This window comes from Labeo rohita, chromosome 5, assembly GCF_022985175.1.
Source record: "Labeo rohita strain BAU-BD-2019 chromosome 5, IGBB_LRoh.1.0, whole genome shotgun sequence".
Classification (NCBI taxonomy): Eukaryota; Metazoa; Chordata; class Actinopteri; order Cypriniformes; family Cyprinidae; genus Labeo; species Labeo rohita.
Genome location: NC_066873.1, coordinates 19,627,693 through 19,653,255, shown reverse-complemented (window position 1 = coordinate 19,653,255; position 25,563 = coordinate 19,627,693). Strand labels below are relative to the sequence as shown.

At 36.1% G+C, this 25,563-nt stretch overlaps 1 protein-coding gene and 1 long non-coding RNA gene across 2 annotated transcripts; both read left to right on the top strand.

The window, feature by feature from the left end:
• Positions 1-1,201: 1,201 nt before the first annotated feature.
• Positions 1,202-12,802, top strand: tars1 (threonyl-tRNA synthetase 1). Its single transcript, XM_051110843.1, has 19 exons — positions 1,202-1,386; positions 1,677-1,742; positions 2,103-2,293; positions 4,078-4,201; positions 4,392-4,513; positions 5,177-5,294; positions 5,407-5,471; positions 5,999-6,077; positions 6,240-6,386; positions 8,357-8,455; positions 8,769-8,935; positions 9,049-9,211; positions 9,951-10,088; positions 11,233-11,310; positions 11,412-11,512; positions 11,702-11,806; positions 11,895-11,967; positions 12,063-12,177; positions 12,287-12,802. The coding sequence occupies exons 1-19, from the start codon at positions 1,330-1,332 to the stop codon at positions 12,433-12,435; spliced, it is 2,157 nt and encodes a 718-aa protein (XP_050966800.1). The 5' UTR covers positions 1,202-1,329; the 3' UTR covers positions 12,436-12,802.
• Positions 12,803-12,943: 141 nt separating this feature from the next.
• LOC127165892 (uncharacterized) lies at positions 12,944-15,974 on the top strand. Its single transcript, XR_007827834.1, has 3 exons — positions 12,944-13,278; positions 13,944-14,001; positions 14,699-15,974. It is a non-coding gene; the product is annotated as an uncharacterized LOC127165892 (long non-coding RNA).
• Positions 15,975-25,563: the final 9,589 nt, after the last annotated feature.

The following is a 25,563-nucleotide window of genomic DNA, read 5'->3' as shown; positions in this document are numbered from 1 at the left end:
CAAAATGGGCTTTCAGGATTATTGCTTTCAGTACGATCAGTCTTCTGTGCTGTCTTTGTCTGTTTTATGTTATCTTGGTTCATGCTTCAAAAATGCATGAGAGTAGGTGGACGTGACAAATGTCCTCAAAAACAGTTTTTAAAAATTAAGGAGCATAAAATTTTAAGCACTGGGGGGAAAAAAAGATACAGCTGTGCATTCAAGCAGGCGAAAACCTTGGATGACACGGTTCCACGATTTCCAACCATTGCACCAAGGGTGCAACCTCAATTTTGTTTGAGTCCATGGGGCTTATTTACACTGGTATTCAAAGTCCAAAACACCCTTGAGTTTATAGGCTTTGTTTGGGCATGCTGAACAATTAGCTTGTCTAAATGAATATGTAAATCCTCCTCAATGGAGTATGAAGCAAATTTACATGCCCTGCTATTACACAGCGATAACATTGACACTAGAGTTCTGACCGGCATGTGAATAAATAAATAATACACTTTTAAAGCAGATCACAGTTCTCCAGCACATTTTGCACCCAGTGTAAAGGGGAGAAATAAAAAAGCGAACCAAAAAAAAAAAAATGTTATAGTAAATCCTGATCCTAAACAAAACTCTTTGCTTTACTAATGACACTCTTCACTTCCACAAACTTCTCTACGCCCCATTTGATAAAATACACACTTTCCAGTCCACTAGGGCTTTCAGTTCAAGAGCCTTGCTTATGAAATAACAGGCTAAGTTAGAAGTAGTAGTTAGAGGTAAATAATGTGTAGTACCCAGGAGGTTTGCTATAAATACTCGATGTAAACAAATGCCTTTTGTATAAGTAGCCTCTAAGGTGCTGTTTGTACACCACTGTGTCACATTACGTTATTATTAATAGTTGCGCTTCTCATTTCTGCCCACTAGGTGCCACTAGAATGCGTTGCTTTTATACAGCTTCGAATTGAACCCCTGTATTTTGCGTCTGCTGAAGAATATTTCATGTTGTTGTTGTTATTTCTCTGACTAAAAGTGCACATTATATTATAATTAGCAATAACATTACAGACGTAGGTACAGTAAAAGCCTGTTTTACCTTTTATAGGATGTCGTTCGCGTTGCATCATCTTACTGCGCCAGAAATGAACTGTTCTGCCTGATGATTGGCTTACACTTACGTCAATCAAAGTGAATCACCAATCAGGGATAACGTTACAAATCTATCATATCGTTGCATCAGCATTGTCTTCCCTGCTATATCCGGGAAACGTGTATACCGGTGTCCTGAAATCAGACTGTACAAAACTGTAAACTGTTGGATCGTGTTCGTGTTTGTGATATTTTCGTCTAATTATGGCGGATGAGAGCGTTACCGAACAAATGAAGGATTTGAAAATGGACGAGAAGAAGGTATGTGCATGCAGTTAGCTGACTAGCTAGTGAAGTCCTCCGAGAGTCACAGCATGTTGCTGTCAAAACCTTGAATGGTTTATTTTGTAGTTTTTGGGGTCTTTGAAACAAGTTGACTAGTGTGCAATATAGATATTTAATATGTTTATTTATAGGTTTGCAGTCATGTTTTGTTTCTGTATCACTTTACAGTGGGTGGAGTGTAAAGTTTGAACTCTTTACATTGTTGACATGAACAACTAATTGACAGTTGAAATTAATAACCACTAACGTCACACCCTTTCTTTCAGAATGGCAAAGATGGAGGGAAGAAGAAAAACAAGAATGCTGGTGGAGATGCAGGTGGCAGGGCTGAGGTTGGTGCTTGTATTACACTGTTGTTTAGGGTATTGCACTGTTTTGCAACACTTGCATATTCCACAATGGACTTAAAAGATTCCATGCTCTGCATAATCTAATAAATGCATTATTAAGCATGTGGCTAGTATCACACACATTATTTAACATTATGTAAATATTTGGCATACAGTATGTGAATTCATGACTTAACTCCAAAGGAGGATGGGCTTGGTTTGGTTCATAATTGTAAAGACAATATAGGTCCTGTAATGCTAAAATGTGCTATTGTTTATTATTTATCATATGTACACTTGTGAGGGACCCTTAAAACAATGGACAGTGATTACATTATAGTTTTGTCCCTTTCTTCTCTATAGTTGAATCCTCAGCCACAGTACATCGATGAGCGTCTGTCCATTTATAACAAGCTGAAGGCAGAACATGATGGCCTGCTGGCTGAGAAAGCAGCAAAAGAGAGCAAGCCCATCAAGATCACGCTGCCCGATGGAAAAGTAGTAGATGGGGAGTCCTGGAAGACCACACCGTACCAGGTTGCTTGTGGCATCAGGTTTGTGACTAACTAAATGAAACATGGTTAGCAATGAAAGATTTATAAACTTGCCTTCAAGCTCATTTATGTATTTTTCAAGTCTATAAATACAACTTATAAACACCAAGGCACCAAAGCAGACCCTTTTTTTATCCAAAGCAACTTCTAATAGAGGAACATGGAAATTGTCACAGAGCCAACAATATTTATAGTGTAAACTTATTAATGATGTGTGAATTGTTATATGGGCCATTCTACAGAATTGGTTCAAACTGCTGTCCCACAACCAAAAAACACATCTAAAAATCATTTAAGTATTCAAATTTTAGATGTTTACTAAGGGTGTTTTCACACCTGCCTCATTTAGTTCGGTTGAATCGCACTAGAGTTCGTTTTCCCTCTTTGTGCGGTTCGTGTGGGCAGGTGTGACTGTAGCAGTCACACTCGAGTGTGCACCAAAAGCGGACCAAAGAAGCGTACCGAGACCTCCTTGAAGAGGTGGTCTCGGTACACTTTCAAACGAACCCTGGAGCGGTTCGGTTGTAGTGAGAAAGCAATCCGATCCAGTGGACCAACGAACCAGGCTTTATGACACTGTATAATGGGTAATTACAGTTCCATGAACAGCAGTAGCTTTGTTGTTTTGCTAATACCACTTAAAATTAACCTGTGTCTGTCTGCGCCATTCAAAATCAAAGTGCGCCTTTATATTTTATAATGCCGTCTTATTGCTCTGTTTGTAGTAGGTGTGTTTTAAAAATGTTTTCCTGACGAATCCTGGACTCCTGCTCCAAATTATAAATTAATATAATGATACCTAAAAAAAAAAAAAATGCAACAATAAGCCTGCAAAGCTGTTGTTGTTCCATCCTGACAGATGACAGATGACAGCTAAGCGGAATCCCGGAAAAAAATGTGGAACTTTGACCAATGAGAGGACAGTTTACTCGCGCGTGACTTTTATTACCACATTTGGCCCGCTTAGAAACTTTGCTGTGTGAAAGCGCACCGCACCATGAATAAAAAGCAACATTGCAATAATTTTAACCCCTGTTTTGAAACAAAGCATTCGATCTACAGATGTGAAAGCACCCTAAGATCCTTTTATTATCTGTTGAAACCCACAATAATATTAAAATATCAGTAAGTGTAATATATAGTTATTCCATAACATTTAGTTTTTATACATGTGCAACTGTTCAGAACTGTGCTAGCTAACCATATGTTGATCAGCATCTTTGTGCTAGGTTTAAAAGTATCTAAAATTGTCACCGAAACAGTCACGACTGATTCATTTGATAAAGTTTTGGTAGTGACATCTTTGTTTTTGAGGGGGGGGTTTATCCCATGAAACTGTCACTACCGTAACAGTCATGACCCAAAAATGGCATCGTTTCGGTAGTGACAAAAAGGAACACATAATCCTTTAATTGGGGAAAATAAACTAAATTTTAGTACAGTTATGCAATTTTTTTTGTATTTTAGTATGTTTTAGTAGTGTTTTAGTATGTGGGTTAAAATTCAGTAATGTGATTTGGTCACCTACCTTGAATATTAAACAATTTGCATACATACAAAATTTGAGGAAAAATACACATTTTTTTTTTTTCAAGATGTTTCCAACTCTGACTTTGAACCAATTCTGTAGAATGCCCCATTTTTTTTATAAAGTGTACCTTAAACTTAAACCTCTCCCTCTCACTTAAAGGCACAAACATTGTTTTCGTAGTGAATTGCTTGCTTGCATTATGCTTCCAACTCAAGCTAACTTTTAATAACTTGTAATGTGTTTTTCTTAACAGCCAAGGCCTTGCTGATAATACTGTGATCTCCAAAGTGAACAGTGAGGTGTGGGATCTGGACAGGCCCTTAGAGGGAGACTGCAGTATAGTGTTTCTCAAATTCGATGACGAAGAAGCACAAGCAGTAAGTTTAGAGTTTTTTTTATTTTGTTTGTTTGTTTTTTGCTCAGGTTTAGATTTATGTTTTTCATTTTAATGAATGCTAGTCCACAGTACCAGTGGACATTTGTGAGCATGGAGAAAATATTTACATTATGAATGATTGTTTAGATGATTGAAAGAATGCATATTATTTAAAACCTTTTTTTCTTAAGGTTTATTGGCACTCCAGTGCCCACATAATGGGAGAGGCCATGGAGCGAGTCTACGGAGGATGCCTTTGTTACGGGCCGCCCATTGAGAATGGCTTTTACTATGACATGTTTCTTGAAAACGAGTGAGTAAAACATAAGTTTTTTTAAAATTAAATGGGTGATTTGGGTTGTTCATCAAAGGAACTTTAGTATTACAGAGCGGACAACAGTCTAATTCTAATATGCTTCTTACGACTGTTGTCATCCATGCTAATGCAAGTCACTGTTGTGTCCGTTTACCAACTATTGTTTAGAATTGTCAGTCAGAGCTTAAAAAGTCACATTAATTCATCTGTGGTTAGAAATTATGCTAAGTAGCTAGCCAAGAAATAAAACATTTAGTTTTTTCATTCCTTTTAACAATTACATGACCTTTAGATTTGACCAGGATCAGTGCAGTGGCTTTAGATAAGCCGGAAGGTGCTGTAGTTTACTTGTTGAAAGCCAATATATGCAAATGTTATTCATTTTGATAATATCGCTGTCAAGGCCTTGTTTATTAGCATGGCTCTGTCTAGTCCAGAATAGGTGATTTTCTGAAAATGCATTGCTTTGTCATAGAAGACTGCTGGTAGACTAAAGTCTCTTTAAATCTCTTTAAAAAAAAGCACTCACAAATCTGTGAGATTTGTGAGTGCTTTGCACTCTAGTTTTTATTTAAAAAGAGCTTATGTTTTTAATGAAATCTGTGCACCTTTGTGTACTTTTCTTTTTCTGTCCTCCCTTCCTCGCCTGCCGATTCTCAGAGGTGTATCGAGTAATGATTTCCCCTGTTTGGAGAACTTGTGTAAGAAGATCATCAAAGAGAAGCAGCCCTTTGAAAGGCTGGAGGTGAAGAAGGAGACTCTGTTGGAGATGTTCAAGGTAGGCGCTTTCTTTCCGAGAGCGAGAAATATAAGCTCATGCTATGAATATACCCTTTACACTCTAGTGCCTTGAAGTTCAGACTAGTGAATTCTGTTTCTCTTTCTTCTAGTACAACAAATTCAAGTGCAGGATCCTAAATGAAAAGGTTACCACCCCAACAACTACAGTTTACAGGTATGATTTTTGTTTGCAATTAATTTTAAAGTCTATTTACACTGACATTCAAAAGGTTTGAAGAAAATAGTACCTCTATTCAGCAGAAACACATCAAATTGATTGAAAGTGTCAGAAAAGACTTTTACATTGTTACAAAAGATTTCAATTTAAAATAAATGCTGTTCTTTTGAACTTTCTATTCATCAAAAATTCTGAATCAAAGCACAACTGAAAGAATCACGCAACTGTTTTCAACATTGACAATAAGTAATGTTTTTTGAATGCCAAATCGGCATGGCTGCTGAACGTTTTGCCACCACAGGAATAACTTATATTGGAAAATACATTGAAATAGAAAACAGTTATTTTAAATCTTAATAATATTTCACAATATTACTGTATTTTTGGTCAAATTAATACAGTCTTGGTGACTTCTTTCAAAAACATTTTAAAAATCTTACTGTCCTCAAACTTTTCTTTTTGTAGCGTATGTACAACGTATTTATACCTTAGTTTATTAAAACATTTTGCTATTGGTTCTGTAGGTGTGGACCTTTGATCGATCTGTGCAGAGGGCCTCATGTAAGACATACAGGAAAGATCAAGGCCTTGAAGATCCACAAGGTGCACAATTCAGCCTTTTTCTTAAAATTTCCCCAGTATCCCTGTAGAACTAGAAACTAACTTTATTAAAACTCTCTTCCACACGTCATATTATCCCAACCTGTACATTAGGCATATTATCCCTACAGCTTGATGTATAATCCCAAATGATGTATATCACAGAATTCTTCTACTTACTGGGAGGGCAAAGCTGACATGGAGAGCCTCCAAAGGATCTATGGCATCTCTTTCCCTGATCCTAAGATGCTGAAAGAATGGGAGAAATTTCAGGAAGAAGCCAAGAACAGGGATCATCGCAAACTAGGAAGGGTATGTGTGGATGTGTGAAAATTTACATGCATACGTGATCAAAACCCACCGCTCATTTAAAATATGTAATGGATTTTTACTCTAAACCATTTTACCGTACATTCAGGCACTGTTTACAGATAAGCTAGAAATATACATGACATACGGATGTGGCAGCTCATCACAAAAACATGAGGAAAATTTTATTCATACCATAGCCGCCAAAAGTACGCAAAGCGCTGCGTCAGTGGTAATCTTTGCCTATGGATTATGTAAATCATACTTTATTTAAATACTTTGATAGGAATTAAAATACTAATGGTGCATAGTACTGACTTACAGTTGAAGTCAAAAGTTTACACACACCTTGCAGAACCTGCAAAATGTTAATTCTTTTAGCAAAATAAGAGGGATCGTACAAAATGCATGTTATTTTTTTTATTTAGTACCGACCTGAATATGATATTTTACATAAAATATATTTACATATTGTGCACGAGAACATAATAGTTGAATTTATAAAAATGACCCTGTTCAAATGTTGTATGTTACACTTGATTCTTAATTGGTTTTTCAGCATTTGAGTATTTGAACTCTTTCCAACAATGACTGTATGATTCTGTATTCTGTATCTTTTTTACACTGAGGACAACTGAGTGACTCATGTAGCTATTACAGAAGGTTCAAACGCTCTCTGATGCTTCAGGAGGAAAAGCATTGCATTAAGAGCCGGGGGTGTTTTTTTGAACAGAATGAAGATGTGTACATTTTTTTTTATTTTGCCTAAATATCTGATTTCTTGTTTTTTTTTTGTTTTTTTTTTTCTTTTTCATTAAGTACTGCCATTCAAAAGCTATAGAAGATGCTTACATGTTCTCCAGAAGACAAAATAAGTTCAGTTTACCCTGATCTACAAATTGAAAAGGTTTTCACCCCCTGTCTCTTAATACATGTTTTTTTTCCCTTTTGGAGCATCAGTGAGTGTTTGAACCTTCTGTAATAGCTGCGTATAAGTTCCTCAGTTGTCCTCAGTGTGAAAAGATGAACCTCAAAATAATATAGTCGTTGGAAAGGGTTCAAATACACAAAAATGCTAAAAAATAAAAGAACTGTGGGACCTGAAGGAATTTTCTGAAGAACAGTGGGTAGTTTAACTACAGGACAAACAAGGGACTCATGAACAACTATCACTAAACAAAAAAAAACACACACACACAGCTGTGAATCATTCAGGTAACAACACAGTATTAAGAATCAAATGTATGTAAACTTTTGAACAGGGTCATTTTTATAAATTCAACTTGTGGGCTATATGTAAACGTATACATATTGTATTCGGGTCAGTACTAAATAAAAAAATAACATGCATTTTGTATGATCTCTCTTATTTTGGTAACATTTTTAACATTTTTCAGATTCTGCAAGGTGTATGTAAACTTTTGACTTCAACTGTAAATCGCAAATCCATGTATGCACATCCTCACAGCTGGCAGTGAATAATTATAAAAAGTCAGCAGTGTGCAAATTAATACAAAAAGCCATTTTCCACTGAACATTTGGGGGACAAAACTGCTCGCACCAGAGGACATGTGGACACCTCGGTGTGCTAATGACTCAGGCAGATTTCATTTGATGCACTGTGTAGGGAGTCTCGAATCTGTGGTGACTGACGACAGGTCTGATAGGTGGGCTGGGTGGGGAGAGAACGGGGACTGTGCCCATAAAGAAGGCAGATGTCTGTCTCCTTAATGTGCCATCTGTTCATGGGCATGCTGATGGGTGCATAGGGAACACTTTGTCACAACAAAAGCAAGAGCATAATCAGCCATTTGTCCTATTTTTTTAAGTCTCTCTTGCTCGTTTAAACTTCTAGTTCTTTTCCTTTGCAACCTCCTATATTCTCCTTTTAATTCCTGACTTCTAAAATAATTGTTTTTCTTACCTTTAATGTTTTACACGCACTCTCTCTCTCTTCGCTTTTGTCTTTCCAGGAGCAAGACTTGTTTTTCTTCCACGACCTGAGTCCGGGTAGCTGTTTCTTTCTGCCTAAAGGAGCCTACATCTATAACACGCTGATTGAGTTTATTAGGGTGAGTTTTCCCCCCCATTTTGAATTCATAGTTCATTCTGTTACTACAGAGCCGATATCATCCATTTAAAAATTTACTATAGCCGACAAAACAAGGGTGTGATGTAGAGCAGGGTTTGCAGAGGTCTATTAGGATATGCTAAATTGCATTTTATGGATGTCATGGTTCAGTAGACCATGTAATGGATAGGTTGGTCCACTTCAAGGACCCTGTTAATGATTGTGAGCCAACCACTTGCATATTTATGTATTTTCACCGACATTTTTTTTTTTTTGTTGTACTGTGCTACATTTCATTTTATTTTATTGTGCAGAGTGAATACAGAAAGAGGGGATTCCAGGAAGTGGTCACACCGAACATCTACAACAGCAAACTATGGCAAACCTCAGGACACTGGCAGCATTACAGCGAAAACATGTTCTCCTTTGAGGTGGAGAAGGAGATCTTTGCTCTCAAGCCCATGAACTGCCCTGGACACTGGTACAAAATTTGTGTTCACTACGATGCTAAATAACAGAAATTTTGACGTGTTAAGCAAGGAAAATCATTATTTGCAAGTTTTTTCTTATGTAAACGTGTTTCTTATTTGCCAGTCTGATGTTTGACCACCGGCCACGCTCTTGGAGGGAACTGCCTCTGCGTATGGCTGATTTTGGGGTCCTGCACCGTAACGAGTTGTCTGGAGCACTTACTGGCCTGACCAGAGTCAGACGTTTCCAACAAGATGACGCGCACATCTTCTGCTCTATGGACCAGGCAAGTTACTTTGGAATACATGATGCTTTTTTGTGACTTGCCATTTAGGGTTTCCTTTTAACAATTAAAAAAAAAATAATGGAAATGTCAGGTTATGCTTTTTATTTTTGATCTCTGTAGAATTATTTTATTATTATTGAGTAATCAACTGGAAAAGCCATTGAAATGTATTGGTTTTAAAAGGATAGTTCACCCAAAAATGAAATTTCAGTCGTTAACTACTCACCCTCATGTCGTTCCAAACCCGTAAGACCTTTCTTCATCTTTTGGAACACAAATTAAAATATTTTTCATAAAATCCGAGAGCTCGCTAACCCTCTATAGACAGCAAGACTCCTACCACGTTCAAGGTCCATAAACCTGTGTTTGAACTACTGATGGCATGGACTACGTTGTCGATGTTCTTGGTACTTTTCTGGACCTTGAGTGTGGTAGGACGCTTACGGTCCATGGAGGGTCAGAGAGCTCTTGGATTTCATTAAAAATATCTTTATTTGTGTTCCAAAGATGAACGAAAGTCTTACGAGTTTGGAAAAACATGAGGGTGAGTAATAAATGACAGAATTTTAATTTTTGGGTGAACTATGCCTTTAAGGTGTTGAAGCACAAAATTTTTCATTGTGTTAAAGGACTATGTTTGGTTCATGAGCCTGTTAATGTTTTTTTTTTTGTATGAATTGCAATCAAGAGGTCATTATTCTCCTCATCTTACCTCTTTACCCATTTTCCTACCTAATAGATCGAGTCTGAGATAAAGGGTTGCCTGAACTTCCTGCGTACAGTGTATGATGTGTTTGGCTTCACCTTCAAATTGAACCTTTCCACCAGGCCAGAGAAGTTCCTAGGAGAACCTGAAGTGTGGGACCAGGCTGAGAGGGTAAAACTGGACACAAAAAGAGCATAAGCAAACCAGTGTGCATACACTAGTGTTCAGAAGTTTGGGTCGGTAAAAATTTGTATGTAGGCTGCAAGACACCATGTGTGCATAAGGGGGCTTTCGCATCGGAGGAACCTTTTTATAGTTCCTAGAACTATTGGCGGAAGCACCCGCTTTTATTTGGTTCTAGGAACTCCATTAAGGGGAACTAAATTAGGTCATACTTCAGAGTAGCGTCTAAAACAGTTCTATGGGAACTACCAGTGACGAAAGTGTACGCACACAAAACACCGGCTACCTGGCATTTGTAGAAATTAGGGCTGTGCAAAAAATCGGATGCAGTTAGTTCACTGACAAGCTATGCGGTATCAAGTTTAAAATCGGATATGTATCATCCCGGATCTTTAACTCGATATTGCATAGCTTCTCAGTGAGCTACGATTTTATGTAGTAAATGCCGCTTCATCTGAGCACGTGATGGAGAACCAGCATTATTTGGATGTGTGTGTGGTGTGTGTGTGTGTGTTTTTTATATATATATATATATATATATATATATATATATATATATATATATATATATATATATATATATATATATATATATATATAATCTTTTGACCGGTAGTGTATTTATTCCACGAACACAGAAAGCACTGATAATATCATTTAGCTGCCTGTTGTCTGCAGCGTTGTTTTTTTCTAAGCCTCAGTGATATGTAACACTGCAGCAAGTTGTCACGGGAAATTTAGTCAGATTTTTCATGCTCTTTCAATCGTGTAAATTGTGTTTACATTCTATAAACGTTAACCCACGACAACAACAAAAAAAAAGTGAATAAAGACGTCACTGCCGGCCACTTCACAGTTCCTGTTGATGGTGTGAATGCAACCAGGAAAATGGCCCGAGGAGGAAATTGTTTCTCTAGGAACCACTATGCTGGCTAGTTTCTAGAACTACGCGGTGCGAAAGCCCCTTATGATGTCGTTATACTACTATCATGCCATCTCATCAATTTGTATGAGTCTGTTATTACTGTTAGTGTTTAATACAGTTAATATCTTGTAATATGTAAGATGAATCATGTCATATCTTTTCTAGTTAGACAGTCTGACTTCAGTAAGCCCTTGTTTATTGTTTTAGCAACTGGAGAACAGCCTGAATGATTTTGGAGAGAATTGGGTTCTGAATCCTGGTGATGGAGCTTTCTATGGACCAAAGGTACAAACAAATCATAATATAATAAAGCATAATATAAAATATGAACACTTATGAAATGACTTTACACTCAATTTTTGTGTGTGTGTGTGTGTGTGATTCAGATTGATATCCAGATAAAGGATGCCATCGGCAGGTATCACCAATGTGCCACCATTCAGCTGGACTTCCAGTTGCCCATTCGCTTCAATCTTACATTTGTGAGGTATGTTTACTTAAGTAAACATTGCCTGATTTCCAATGTAACATAATAAGAAAAAATGAAAACGTCAGACCAGTTTCTGTTTCCTGTCCAACAGTGACATTTTGTGGTTATATTTTATTACTACACCCCTCCTGTATTTTTAACTGTGCAAGTTGCTGACTTTGTAACCCAAATTTGGTCTCTCTTCAGCCATGATGGTGATGACAAGAAGAGACCCGTGATCATCCACAGAGCAATCCTGGGTTCAGTGGAACGCATGATCGCCATCCTGACTGAAAACTATGGTGGAAAGTGGTACGGCTAAGGAGGAGACTCACGTAATAATGTTTAGTCGCACACCATATGTGCAAATGCCAAATTCTCCTGCTTTTATTTCCCACAGGCCACTGTGGCTGTCCCCACGTCAGGTGATGGTGGTTCCTGTAGGACCCACTTGTGAAGAGTACGCCCAGAGAGTACGTTCTGCTTGCAATGTACCATGGTAGCGGTTAGCTCTAATTCCAACATAAACTTCCAAGACATTATTAAAAACCATCCTTGTCAATCTCAGGTACAACAGGAGTTCCACAAGGTAGGGTTGATGACGGATGTGGATCTGGACCCAGGCAGCACCTTGAACAAGAAGATCAGAAATGCTCAGTTGGCTCAGTACAATTTCATTTTAGGTGAGTGGTCCAGGATAACATGTAAATTACAAATTTAATTGACAAATGTCAATCAAACCTTTTTAAACAAAAAGAGTAAAACTAACATTTATGATTGATGCAATGACAGTGGTGGGAGAGAAGGAGAAGAGCAGTGACACGGTGAACGTTAGGACTCGTGACAACAAGGTGCATGGAGAGAGGAGTCTAAAGGACTGCATGGAGCGACTCAAGGAGCTGAAGGCCTCAAGAACCCGGAACGCAGAGGAGGAATTCTAAACTCCCTAAACTTCCTGCCAACTCTTCCTTTATATGCCATATGCTCAGATGCCACTGGGCAGCAGCGTGCTGCTATTACTCATAGATGATCCATAACTTCTCAACTGGATCCGTGTGGTTCAGGGGCTCAGGTTTTAAATCAGTGACAAGATTTTATAACTAATCATTCAGTTGTCTGAAAGTCTGTAGACCTGATTAACTGTCAATACTTTGCTTTAAAAAAAAACAACTGTAAAATTATCCTGGGAATGTTTATTTGTCAGATATCCATTATCCTTTGTTACAGGAAAGGGCCTTTTCTATCAATATATGTGAATGGGTAAATGACAATAATGTCTTGGTTGTCTGATGTTGTTGGAGATGAAATAAAACGACTTAAAATACAGGTCGAAAGTTGTTATTGTTGGAATTTCTTGCTTAAAATCAACATGAGAACTGGTGCACAATGCACAATAACGTTGTTTACGTAAAGCGCAATGTTACTTTCACTTTCACTTGCGTTGTTCAAGTGATTTAAAAGAAATCGTGTGAGTGCAGATCGTTCGTCTAACCGGACAGACGAGCCAGTAGTAAACACGTACGAGACTTTAATGTTTTAATATTTTTGGACATATTATAGCTTATTTTCACTGCTGTAGTGAAAGTATCTATTTTCTGGACGTTTCAACAGCGGAGGTTTTGTCGACAGGATGTTTATTCACATATAGACTTTTGAGGTTTTTTTTGCTGTTCACTCGTAAACGGTTTTGTTGAAGAGTAATGCTGTAACTACCATTTAAACCGAACTCGGCGCTGCTTTTAACGAAAAAAGGATTTTGTACGTTAAATGATTTTCCTTAAAAGGTAAGTCAAAATCATTTTATATATCTGTGGGAAAGAGTGAGTGACAAACTATAGGAACAGACGTCTTAAGACAGGTCATTAATATTTTACATTATTACTGTAGTCAAACGACGCGTCGATACTGTAACATACATTATATAACTCGACCTATATAAGGAAGCAGTAGATTCTGTATAATGATGCCGATCTTCGACAAATTAAGTGAGACTGTCTATACGACAAGAATCAAATCTCAGTTTTTAATTTGAAATGTTCCTTTCTTCTGGCAAACTACGTTATTTTAAAGAAAAACAAGCCAGTGGGCTATCCTGTTTAATTTCACTTTCACATTCACATAGTAAAACGCTGTTTGTTTGAAAAATGTAGGCTGCTTGTGCTGTCTTTCCTTAAAATAGCGTAAATGACATTATGAATTCAATGATATTATGTTCTCTGTCTGATGCAGACATTAAGTGGGATTTTTAAGCATCTAAAAGCATATTAGGTCATTGTTTATGATTAAGACTCATAAACGGAGGCTTATAAACAACAGGATGATAGGCGTCAGCAGCTTACGTCAACGTTTATCTTTAAAGCAATGTCTGACGTTTAGTCTAACCTCTTTTTAAGAACTTCTTTTTTAATAGTTTGCTATTATTAACTGATAAATTATTTACTGGTTTCAGTTTTGCGATGGAGTTCACAGATGAGGAGAAAATATGGCTGCAAAGAGTGTCCTCTGAAGTAAGAATGTTTTTCTTCCTTATTAATTTTGTTGTCTTTTTTTTGTATAATATTCTAACAGGGAAAACACCTTGTCAAAGTTTACGTTACCAATAGTTAAATTAAATTGAAAAAAAAAGAGAGAAAGAAAAAAGAAAAGAAAAATTATGCCCTTATGCCATGGGATGGCAGTATAGTACAGGGCTGTATTTTTAATAAAATGTGACAAAACCAGTCAGAAGGGTTTTTATATATATATATATATATATATAATAATTGAGATGTATACATCATCTGAAATGCTGAATGAATAAGCTTTCCATTTATGTATGTATTGTTAGGATAGAGGGTGCAAAAAAAAAAAAAAAAAAAAAAAAAAATCAAAATATTGAGAAAATCGCCTTTAAAGTTGCAATGCAAATTACTAATCAAAAATTAAGTTTTGATATATTTACGCTAGGAAATTTACAAAATATCTTCATGGAACATGATCTTTACTTAACATCCTAATGATTTTGGGATAAAAGAAAAATCGATAGTTTTGACCCATACAATGTATTTCTGACTATTGCTAAAAATATACCCGTGCTACTTAAGACTGGTTTTGTGGTCCAGCGTCACAGATGATCTGCTGCATACATAAATGTAAATGTATTTACAAAAAAAAAAAAAAAAAAAACACAACAACAGCAACAAAAAATGTATTTTAATTATTTAGGTACCTGAAGGAGATGAACTCACTCCAAAGGAGAAGCAATTACACGAGAAAGCAAAGCCAGAGACTGAATATCAGGCCCAGCTCTTCCAAGCTATGGCCTCCGCACGATTTGGATTGAATGATCCAGTAACCTTAACAATAGAGGTGAAAAACTCTGAAAAACTCCAGCAGAGGAGCAGCGTCTTATCACAATGTGGATAATCTCCAAACACCAAGAAGACGACACGTTTACCTTTTCTTTTTGATATGAAACTAAATATACAGAATAAACTAGCCTAAAACAAAATCATCCGTACATAAATGTGATGTCAGTTGACTTTGGCACTTTGTAATTAATCACAAGAATACAAGTTTATCTTTTGCATGTTTTCACCACGGTATCTTACTGCATTAATGATTTATTAGTGCATGTCAGGTTCAGATTACAGCTACAACGGACAATGTAGCAGCATCAAAATGCTCATGAAATGTTTCCTCAGCTATAAACAACAGGACGCTATACAAAGTTGACTTTGAGAAAATATGCTATTGCTTTTTGCATGCTCTTTTAATGTTGTACGATCTATGAAATCATAAGAAAACAGGGAATCAAGTACCCAGATAGCACATGTTTGTCTGCAAGATGTCTGTTAAAGATCTCTTGATCTGGAAAGCATCTGCTGTGTACAAACATCTGGCAGACGTCTGTAAGATGTCAGTTTTACAAACATTCTAAATCATAAACATCTTAAAGACATCTAATAGACGTTTATTTGACATCTGATAGGAAACATCCAATAGACATACTGCAGATGAGCAAACTACATCTTGCAAATGTAAATGCAGACGTCAAATAGACGTCTCCGAGATGTATGTGTGCTATCAGGGTAGTTGTTGTTGTTGTTTTTTTTTAAATGTCGTTGGTGCAAAAGTCATTGGTGCTTTTTTACAGATACATGCTAATGCTGAGTAAAGGTTCTTCAAAGACCCAGTATACGTTGGTGTTTATCATGTTTGCAGGGATGAAAACATCTCTACCTCATTGTGCGTACAATAACAAACAGTACAATATTTTTTTGCACACATGTACAATAATTCATACAACGATATTTGGACAGTAGTAGAGTTCTAATTTTCAGATGTTGGTTTCAATACTGTGTATTTTTATGATTTCTATCCGTGACGCACACAAAGCTTATGAAATGTTATTTCCGAAATGCATTCCACTGTTTTCACATTTAATGTTTTAAATGGGTTTTTACTGTACTTTATAATGAATAAAATAACAATGAATCAATGGAGTGTGTTGTTTTATATCCTTATACAATAATTAGTAAAATCCTCACAAATTCAGTCTATTTTTATAGCTGTTGGTGTGCAGAAGCATACGTTGCCTGTTGCTATTACTCTGACATCCACACGGTGGTGTTACTCTGCAAGATTACAAACGCTTTAACGAAAAGAAACGGAGACAGACTGAAGTCTAATCTTCTCTTCAGTTGACCCCTGGCCCCAAGTGATGTATAGCAGAGAGCCGGTGAGCACTTCATGAATCTTCCATCTTCTGCCTGGGGTAGATTCTCACCATATGTTTCATCGGGCACCTGGCCATGCGGGGTTAGAATGCTCCATTAAGCTAAACAAACTGAGCTTCTTCTGCACACAAAAACCTGTGTAGGAGGACAATGAGGGCTGCATGAGTTCGCTGTTTTGGATCAAGTGTCTCCAGCACACATGAACTGCGACATGGCTCATCAGCTAACCTCTGGAGAGAGAAACTATAGAGAAACTTTTAGAAAAGAGCTGATACAAAACAAATTAATAAACTTTCAGTTCATCAGAGAATCCTAAAAACATGAACTAATAATAATAAAAGTTTCTTGAGGAGCAAATGATTATAATGATCGCTGACACTGAAGACTAGAGTAATGATGCTGAAAATTCAGCTTTGAATCATAAATTGCATTTTAAAATATATTTAAATTGTAAAAATATTTCACAGTTAATACTGTTTTTGCTGTATTTTGGATCAAATAAATTCAGCCTTGGTGAGCATGAGAGACTCCTTATAAAAACATGAAAAAAATTTTTGCGGTCCCCACAATGTTAAAAAAATATTTAAAATAGTAAATTTTGTTTATCTGAAAATGTAACAATGCAAACATGTTTTCTATAAGGGGTAGGTTTAGGGTTAGGGTTGGGTTAGGGGATAGACAATATTGTTTGGTCAGTATAAAAACTATAGAAGTCTGTGGAAAGTCCCCACAATTCACAAAAACAAACGTGTGTGTGTGTGTACTTGTTTTTGCTACATTGTGGGGACCAAATGTCCCCACAAGGATAGTAAAACCTGAAATTTTTGACATTGTGGGGACCGGCCTGTGGTCCCCACAATGTTAAAAAATTATTAAAAATGGTAAATGGTGTTTGTCTGAAAATGTAACGATGCAAACATGTTTCCTGTAAGGGGTAGGTTTAGGGTTAGGGTTGGGTTAGAGGATAGACAATATCGTATACTCAGTATAAAAACTATAGAAGTCTATGGAAAGTCCCCACAATTCACAAAAACGAACGTGTGTGTGTGTGTGTGTGTGTGTTTTATGAAGAGTTCATTTGCAAAAACACAATTTTCAAAATTCATGTCTTTTCATTGTGCATTCCAGTTAATCTCAAACAAACTGCAGTTATATATTTTATTTTATTTTATTTTAGCCCACATTGTCCCCCATCAACAAATACGAATGTGAATAAAAACCCTAAATTATGGTGCGTTACCCATGAAGTTTCTGCTTGGGAAACCAAACTGCCATCTTTAATATCCTAATGTCACAAAATTACACGGTTCTGTTTATGCATGTTTGATGACATTCTGCCACATCTGGAAAGTTTGTTGGTGACCTCAAGCAAAGCCTTTCTGCAAAATCACAAGTATGACCTCTGCACATGACCCGATGTAAATTAGGCAAACCGCTTTACACACGCAGCCTGGCTGAAGAGGGGAGCGTCACACTCCACGCATGTGCAAGTGTTTTTCAACTTTGAAGTACATAATATGGGTTTAACCCCAGAAAGAACACAGTGAAACCAAATATTTGCACTCAGGCGCACCACATCATAAATTGCGCATATATAATTGCAAGGGACTTGGCCTCGCAAAGCTTCTGACTGAAGAATTAAAAGCGAATGTTAAATGTAAGATATATACAGACGAAAACAAACAAACAAAAAGAGCAATATATGTTTCAGTGTAGCTTCAATTAATGTTTTCTGATTTACACTACCAGTCAAAAGTTTTTGAACAGTAAGATTTTAATGTTTTTTCAAGAAGTCTCTTCTGCTCACCAAGCCTGCAAAATTCAGCAAAAAATTTTAAATATTTTTACTGTTTAAAATAACTGTTTTCTATTTGAATATATTTGAAAATGTAATTTATTTGTGTGATTTAAAAAGCTGAATTTTTGGCATCATTACTCCGGAAATCATTCTAATATTCTTATTTGCTGCTCAAAAAACATTTATTATTATTACTATTATGTTGAAAACAGCTGGGTAGAATTTTGTCAGCTTTCTTTGATGAATAGAAAGTTCAGAAGAACAGCATTTATCTGAAATAGAAATCTTTTGTAACATTATAATGTCTTGAATCATAACTTTTGATCAATTTAAAGCATCTTTGGAAAGAGCGTATACATTCTAGACATCTATACTGAAGTTATAGCTTTACCAAAACACGTTACATTAACTTACGCTGTGAATTCCTAAAAAGTGAACCAAATGAATGGCCTGACCCCTTACACTGTTAAAGACTCATTGTGTAAATGAGCCCGGTCTTTGTAACCCGTGGCCTGGGCATTTTGGATACTACCCCCTTAATTTGTGCCTTGTGGCTACAGAGGTCTGACCAATGACATGACATGAATAAATCATCTGTCAAGAAAAGCTCCAATCAGAAATCACCCCAGGTGCTCAGCAACAAGCCTCCAAAACCTCCTCCACACAACATGCCACATAATGACCATCTGGTGGCCAATTAGTGAGTACCCCATGCTAGTGCTAACACCTTCCTCATAATGAATAGAGAAAAGAGACATGTGTTCTTCATAGTGTTGCTGATGTTTTATATTAAGCTGTGGTGAGATCAGGGCGTTATTTTGATTGGTGATTAAGGCAGCACTGAGCGACCGAGAGTTTTGTGTTGCGCATTTTCCCACATGTAAAATAAAGGGAGGAGGGATGTGAAACGCTTCTGTCGACACTCACTTGTTGACTATGTTAAAGGGCCAGTAAACTAGTGTTTTTCCTTAATGTATGCAGAAAGTCCTTGTCTAAATGCATAATTTGTATTTATACATACAGAATTGGTTATAGCTGGCTGGAACTTTAACTTCAGACTGTAATGTGCTCCTTCACACAAATTACAGTCATCTCTCAGTCAGTTAAGTCATCTGTCAATGTAAAGTGTTTGCACTGACAAAATGTTTGAGGCCTGTGCTTCCTTTTAATAGGATAGTTCACCCAAAATAAACATTCTGTCATCAGTTGCTTACCCTCAAGTTTTTGAACATAAAAGAAGATATTTATAAGAATGTGGGTAAGCAAACAGTTGCTGCTTCCCATTGACTTCCATTAAAAAAAAAATCAGCAGCAACTATTTGGTTACCCACATTCTTAAAAATATCTTTTATTGTGTTGAGCAGCAAAAAAAAAAAAAAAAAAAAAAAAAAAAAAAATCATACAGGTTTTAAAGTTGGGATGAGAAAATGATGACAGAATTTTTATTTTTGGGTGAACTACCCTTATAAAAGAGTTCATTGACATCTATCGAGAGAGAGAGAGAGAGAGAGAGAGAGAGGGAGAGAGAGATGGATAAATTTCTTGTAATCCGTCCAAATTACATTACAAAAATTGTACTTAGTAACATAATCCATTATATTACACATTTTAGGTAATGTAATCAGACTAACTCTAGCTTAGGCTGGTTTTAGCTGTTTTAGGTCAAAAGTAATCTAAAAGTAATCTCAAAGTAGTCTGATTACATTACCTAAAATGTGTAATCCAAGCTGGTTTTAGAGGGGTTTTGGCCACTTCCAAGCCAAAAACTGGTCTTAGCTGGTCAGGCTGGGAGACCAGCTGGAACAACCAACCTGGGTTGCGTTTCCCGTTCAACGACGTAACTCGCTGATTAACCTCCATAGTGCAATGCATTATTGTTTCCCGAACACGGTCACATCTCCGTCGCTTGAACCACATTAGTTCAACAATGTAGCGCCGTTGTTAATGATGTCAATGAGTAATAATTTATGCTATTTAACTTATTAGAGATCTCTAAAATGCAGCTATATTAAACATGGCACCCAATGACTAATTTACTATTTTTTTGTTCCATGTTATTTCGCTTTATTTGATGTTTCATTCATCCCAGGTTCCCTTTGAGATCATACTCCAGGGTTCCCGTAGTCATTTATGCGCATGTGCACTATTCAAAAACGTCGCTTGCAGTAGAAGCTTAAAAATACATAGATTAAAATGCATTTATATTTAGATCGAGTGAAAGATATAGATTGTACTGTATGTTAGCTTGCTTATTTTGGCTTATGTTAGCTTGCTTATTATTTACTAACAAGGAACTATGCTTCTAACCACAGGTCGAGAGCTGTAGTTCCAACCACATAAGTTTGTGACGCTGTTTGCGAATGTTTGTTTGAACTAAGGTTTCGGGAAACACTGAATCGTTGAACTTTGTTGGTAACGACAGAACTTCCGACCATAGTTGGCTGACATTGGTTTTGGGAAACACACCCCTGACCAGCCTAGCCAGGCTGGGAGACCAGCTAAAACCAGTTACTTTCATCTTAAACCAGCTAAGACCAGCCAACCAGCCTAGGCTGGGTTTAGCGTTTTTTTTTTCAGCAGGGCATTTATCACATTGATTTAAATAGGATAATCTTGGCAATCTTGTACAATATGGACATAAAAATACAACAGAGTAAGAAAATATATTCCAACAAGAAGTGCATTAAACATTAAATCAACATTACATCCCAAACATCCCAAAATGGTATTTGTGAAGGAACTGCAGGGGGTTTATGAGTTTAATGAAAAGCTAAGAATTAATTAAATCATTAAAGGGTTACTCCATCCCAAAATGTAAATTTTGTCATTAATTGCTTACCCCCATGTCATTCCAAACCTGTAAAAGCTTTGTTGGTATTCGCAACACAAATTAAGATATTTTTTAAGCATTCTGACAGCATTCATTCATTCATTCGATCTCCTTGCAATGTTTCAGGATGTTGATCGTGTTAATTACATTGCTGTGTATGGGAGGGTCAGAGAGCTCTTGGGTTTCATCATAAATATCTTAATTTCTGTTCTGAAGACGAAAGGTCTTTCGTGTTTGGAACGACATGTGGGTAAGTGATCAATGACAAAATTTTCATTTTGGGGTGGGGTAACCCTTTAAAAAAACATTATACTAAGACAAATCATTTTAAAATCAATCAAAATAAAATAGGACTTAAAGAAAAAAGGAATATTTTATTTGTTTAACTGCATGTCATGTGACCATAGCCAACGTCAGAGAACAATTAACATGCAAATGTGATACTTAATTATTAAAATATATATAAAGTCTGCTTCAAGTAAATATATTAGGCGAAAGAAAAAAAAATGTTTGTGAATTTGTGCATTTTAATGTGTTTGAAATACATAAGTCTTCCAAAAACATAGAAATACATGTTTAAATAACCAACAGAATGATAATCAAATAAAAATCAATGTTTTCGTCGGTGCTAATGGCCTAGTGAATCCATAGAAAAGTGACTGCAGTCTGATTATGAGAATTAAAAATGTAATTTAATCTAATTACTTAAAGTACTTATTTTTTGGAATCTGATTACGTAATCCAGATTACATGTAATTAGTTACGACTCAACTAAATATATATATATATATATATATATATATAAGAACAATACTTTCCACCAAAGTCTTGAAATATTAATAACAGATGTCCCAGCAGAACATATGTGACCCTGGACCACAAAACCAGTCTTAAGTATATTTGTAGCAATAACCAAAAATACATTGTATGGGTCATAATTATTGATTTTTATTTTATGCCAAAAATCATTAGAAAATTTAGTAAAAATCATGTTCAATGAAGATATTTAGTAAAATTCCTACTGTAAATATATCAAAACTTAATTTTGGATTAGTAATATGCATTGCTAAGAACTTAATTTGGACAACTTTAAAGGTGATTTTCTTAATATTTAGATTTTTTGCACCCTCAGATTTCTGATTTTCAAATAGCTGTATCTCGGCCAAATATTGTACTATCCTAACAAACCATACATCAATGGAAAGCTTATTCAGCTTTTAGGTGATGTATAAATCTGACCTTATGACTGGTTGTGTGGTCCAGGGTCACATATAGCAGGAATCCAGATCAGATAATTGATTGACTGTAAGAAATATAAGTGTGGTGCTAGAGCTCAAGTCATGATACCTGGTTTCTATTTGAACTGACTTTCTTGGCTAACCGTTGCAACTAGTGATGTCCTGTTCTGATTTGTTACAGCTGAATAATTTAATTTTGCACATTCATTTTCTTTCATTTTTGGAACTATCAAGAACAGAGCTATAAAATTAAATTAGTTTATGGAATTTAAATGGGTTTTTTTTTTTTTTTTTTTTTTTTTTGCAATTTTACTTTGTTTTCTACACCTTGGTGAATGATACCCTTTATTTATTTATTTTTTTTTAAATAACAATTTTACATAAATTTTCATCTCATTGTAGATTTTTATGTACAGATATGTTAATATTAAAGTTAAATGAAATTATTTTAATGTAACTGAAGGAGTTTGTTGTGAGTTCTGCTGTTATGTTCTTTCTACATCATGGCTGACATGCAGAAAACAAAGAAGTTGTGAAAATGCAAGCTCTCTAATGGGTATAATGTCAACAAGCGTATACATAAACTTGCTTGGCGTCTAAACACAATTTTTACGCTCGATTTCAAACCCTCTCTCCATGCCTTTCGAAAGGCCAAGCGTTCAAAAGAGGATATATTTCAGAAGGGAGACTGAGCAAGACAGAGGTATGCACTGAGTATTTTCCTCTCATTTTTTTCTTCCTACTTTCGCTCTGCTTTTTCTCCCTCCTTCGAAGGAACATTTACTTTAGCTCCTTAAGAGAGAGGCCGGGAGGCTCGGGTCCCGATTTGGGTGCCCACAACTCACCAGGGCCAGCTGACAGCTGCATAAATCACAGCCCACTGGAGCTAATAGGTGGCAGTATTAAAATCCAGCCCCCTGCCTCGGACCACCCAGGTAGCCTTTACAGGAATAGGAGCATCCAGTCATATCTAACACAACTGAAACTGTACAGCCATCTGAGGCACTTAGCCGCGACGGGCGGGGGGCTCTCTTAGCAACACAGGAGAGGCCCGTCTGGCATCCGAACTACAATGATTCATATTTGGCACTTCCATAAAGGCTTTTCGGGCCCGCTGTAGTTTCAGGCCCAATATGGCCTAGTCCTTCGCTCACTTTCTTTTCTCTTCTTCTGGAAAAAACTATAAAAATCTAAGCCAATAACCAAACAGAAGTCACTAGCTTTCCTCTAAGAAAAACCGTGTGATGTTTTTGAGCCGTTGTTAGTCTTGTAAAAGATGCAAAAGTGCAAAAATAGGGTGTTAAACTACTGCAAAAGTTTTATGTTATAGCTGCTACTTAGTTTTGCATCTTTATTTGGACATTTGTGTAAAAATCTGGGTTACACTGAGGCCTCTACTATTTTCTCTGTAAAATTCAATTCAATTCTGAAAATTGAGTGTTTTTTGTTGCCCTTTTGCATGATTGTTGTACTATTTCCTATTTAATACTGTACAGCCGTTTTGTCACAATTCTGTATTGTTAAAGGCGGTATATAAATAAAGGTGACCTGACTTGACTTGACTTGACTATTTTAGCAAGGATGCTTTAAATTGATCAAAAGTGATGATAAAGACATTTATAATGTTATAAAAGATTTCTATTTCAGAATGTTTCTCTATTTCAGATTTCTGTTCTTCTGAAGTTTCTATTTATTAAAGAAACCTGAAAAAATATACTCAGCTGTTTTTAACATATCATTAACAGCTGATTTTTAACAGGATCATGTGACTGGAGTAATGATGCTAAAATTCGGCTTTGAAATAAAAGGAATAAATTACATTTTAATGTATTCAAATAGAAAACAGTTATTTTTGATTGTAAAAATATTTCACAATGTTACTGTTTTTCTATACTGTAGATCAAATAAATGCAGGCTTGGTGAGCAGTTTTTGGGCCCTGGAGAAGTTTGTGTGTCATGTTCCTCATGTTTGTGTGTCATGTATTCGCTGAGTTTTAGTTCATTTTAGTGACGCATTTCAACTAGATATTCACGACTGAGAAGAGAAGACTGAAAGAACACCCTGTATATTTTCTTTATTTACAAAAACCACGAACATTTGTTTATATGTTGAGCATACACAAATAAAAGTAAACTTTCTACAGATTCAGGTGATGTATTACTTTTATGTGTCCAATCAAAATTGAGGGAGCAATTCAAGCTCTTTTTGCTGTCATCTGGGAAATAAGCGAGTGCTCCCGCCGGCGCCTTAGCCGACCCCAGGACGTTAAAAAACATTAAAAATCTTGCTGTTCAAAAACTTTTGACTGGTAGTGTATATCAGGTACAATACATGGCAAATTTTCTGAAGAAAAAAAATCTCTCAACTGATGCTGTAAAATATGCTTGAGAATCAGTTGGTACTACATACAATACATAACTGTTACTTTAAATAACATAAAATTTGTTATAAATAAATATTTAAATGGTCTCTGTCATTGTTAATTCAAACTTAAATTAAATATTCCAGAAGAGTAAAAATGATAATAAATATGTTCTATGGTGCATATATTTAGCTAGCTCACTAATATGCTACATTGCATATTGTTTACAAGCTGTTACACTGACGTCTTTCCGCGGTTAAAACACTGATTGAGCGATTACATGAGACAGGATATAGATTTCAGTAAGTTGTACTCTTTCTTTTAACATACCTTCGGATGTTTATTCACGTTTATTTTGTGCTGAAACTGGTATAAAACTGAAGGTGATGATCAGTTCACCTGTTCTTTGAACTGAGGCACTACAGCGATCTGTCAGTCCACATTAAACAGCGCCAAATCATTGTTTGAAATCTGAGACAGTTTATTGGATGGGATGCTACAATGTTCCATTCATTAACTGAAAACAGCCTAGACTACACACTTAAAAATAAAGGCTCCAAAAGGGTGTTTCTGCAGTGATGCCATAAAAGAACCATTTTTGTTTCCCCAAAGAACCTTTCAGTGGACACTTCTTAAAAGAACCATTTTGAAGAACATTTAAAAAATCGAAAGAACCTTTTTCGACTATAAAGAACCTTTTCTGCATTTGAAAGGTTCCATGGATGTTCAAGGTTCTTCAGGGAACCATCAATGCCAATAAAGAACCTTTATTTTTAAGAGTGTAATTGCTTTGTGAGTTTTAGGAATGATATTGTTTCATAAAAATGTTCAAAAATGTATTTTTATTAACTATCGTTAACTAAGATTAATAAATACTGTACTGCATTTTAATTAATGTTAACAAATGGAACTTCATTGTGAAGTGTTTCATTCTACTTTTACTTTTTTGCCATGAGAACCGTACCGCCACAAACACTATGTTTATGTTAAGCCTTACATTTCTGCTTTTAAATTGGTCCTTTTTTACTTCCTGACTGTATCCTCAGGGTTTGTGTTTTTTAATGAAAAGGGGGGACAAGGAGTACCCCTTTAACCTCTGTTACTTGAATGAACCAACACAGT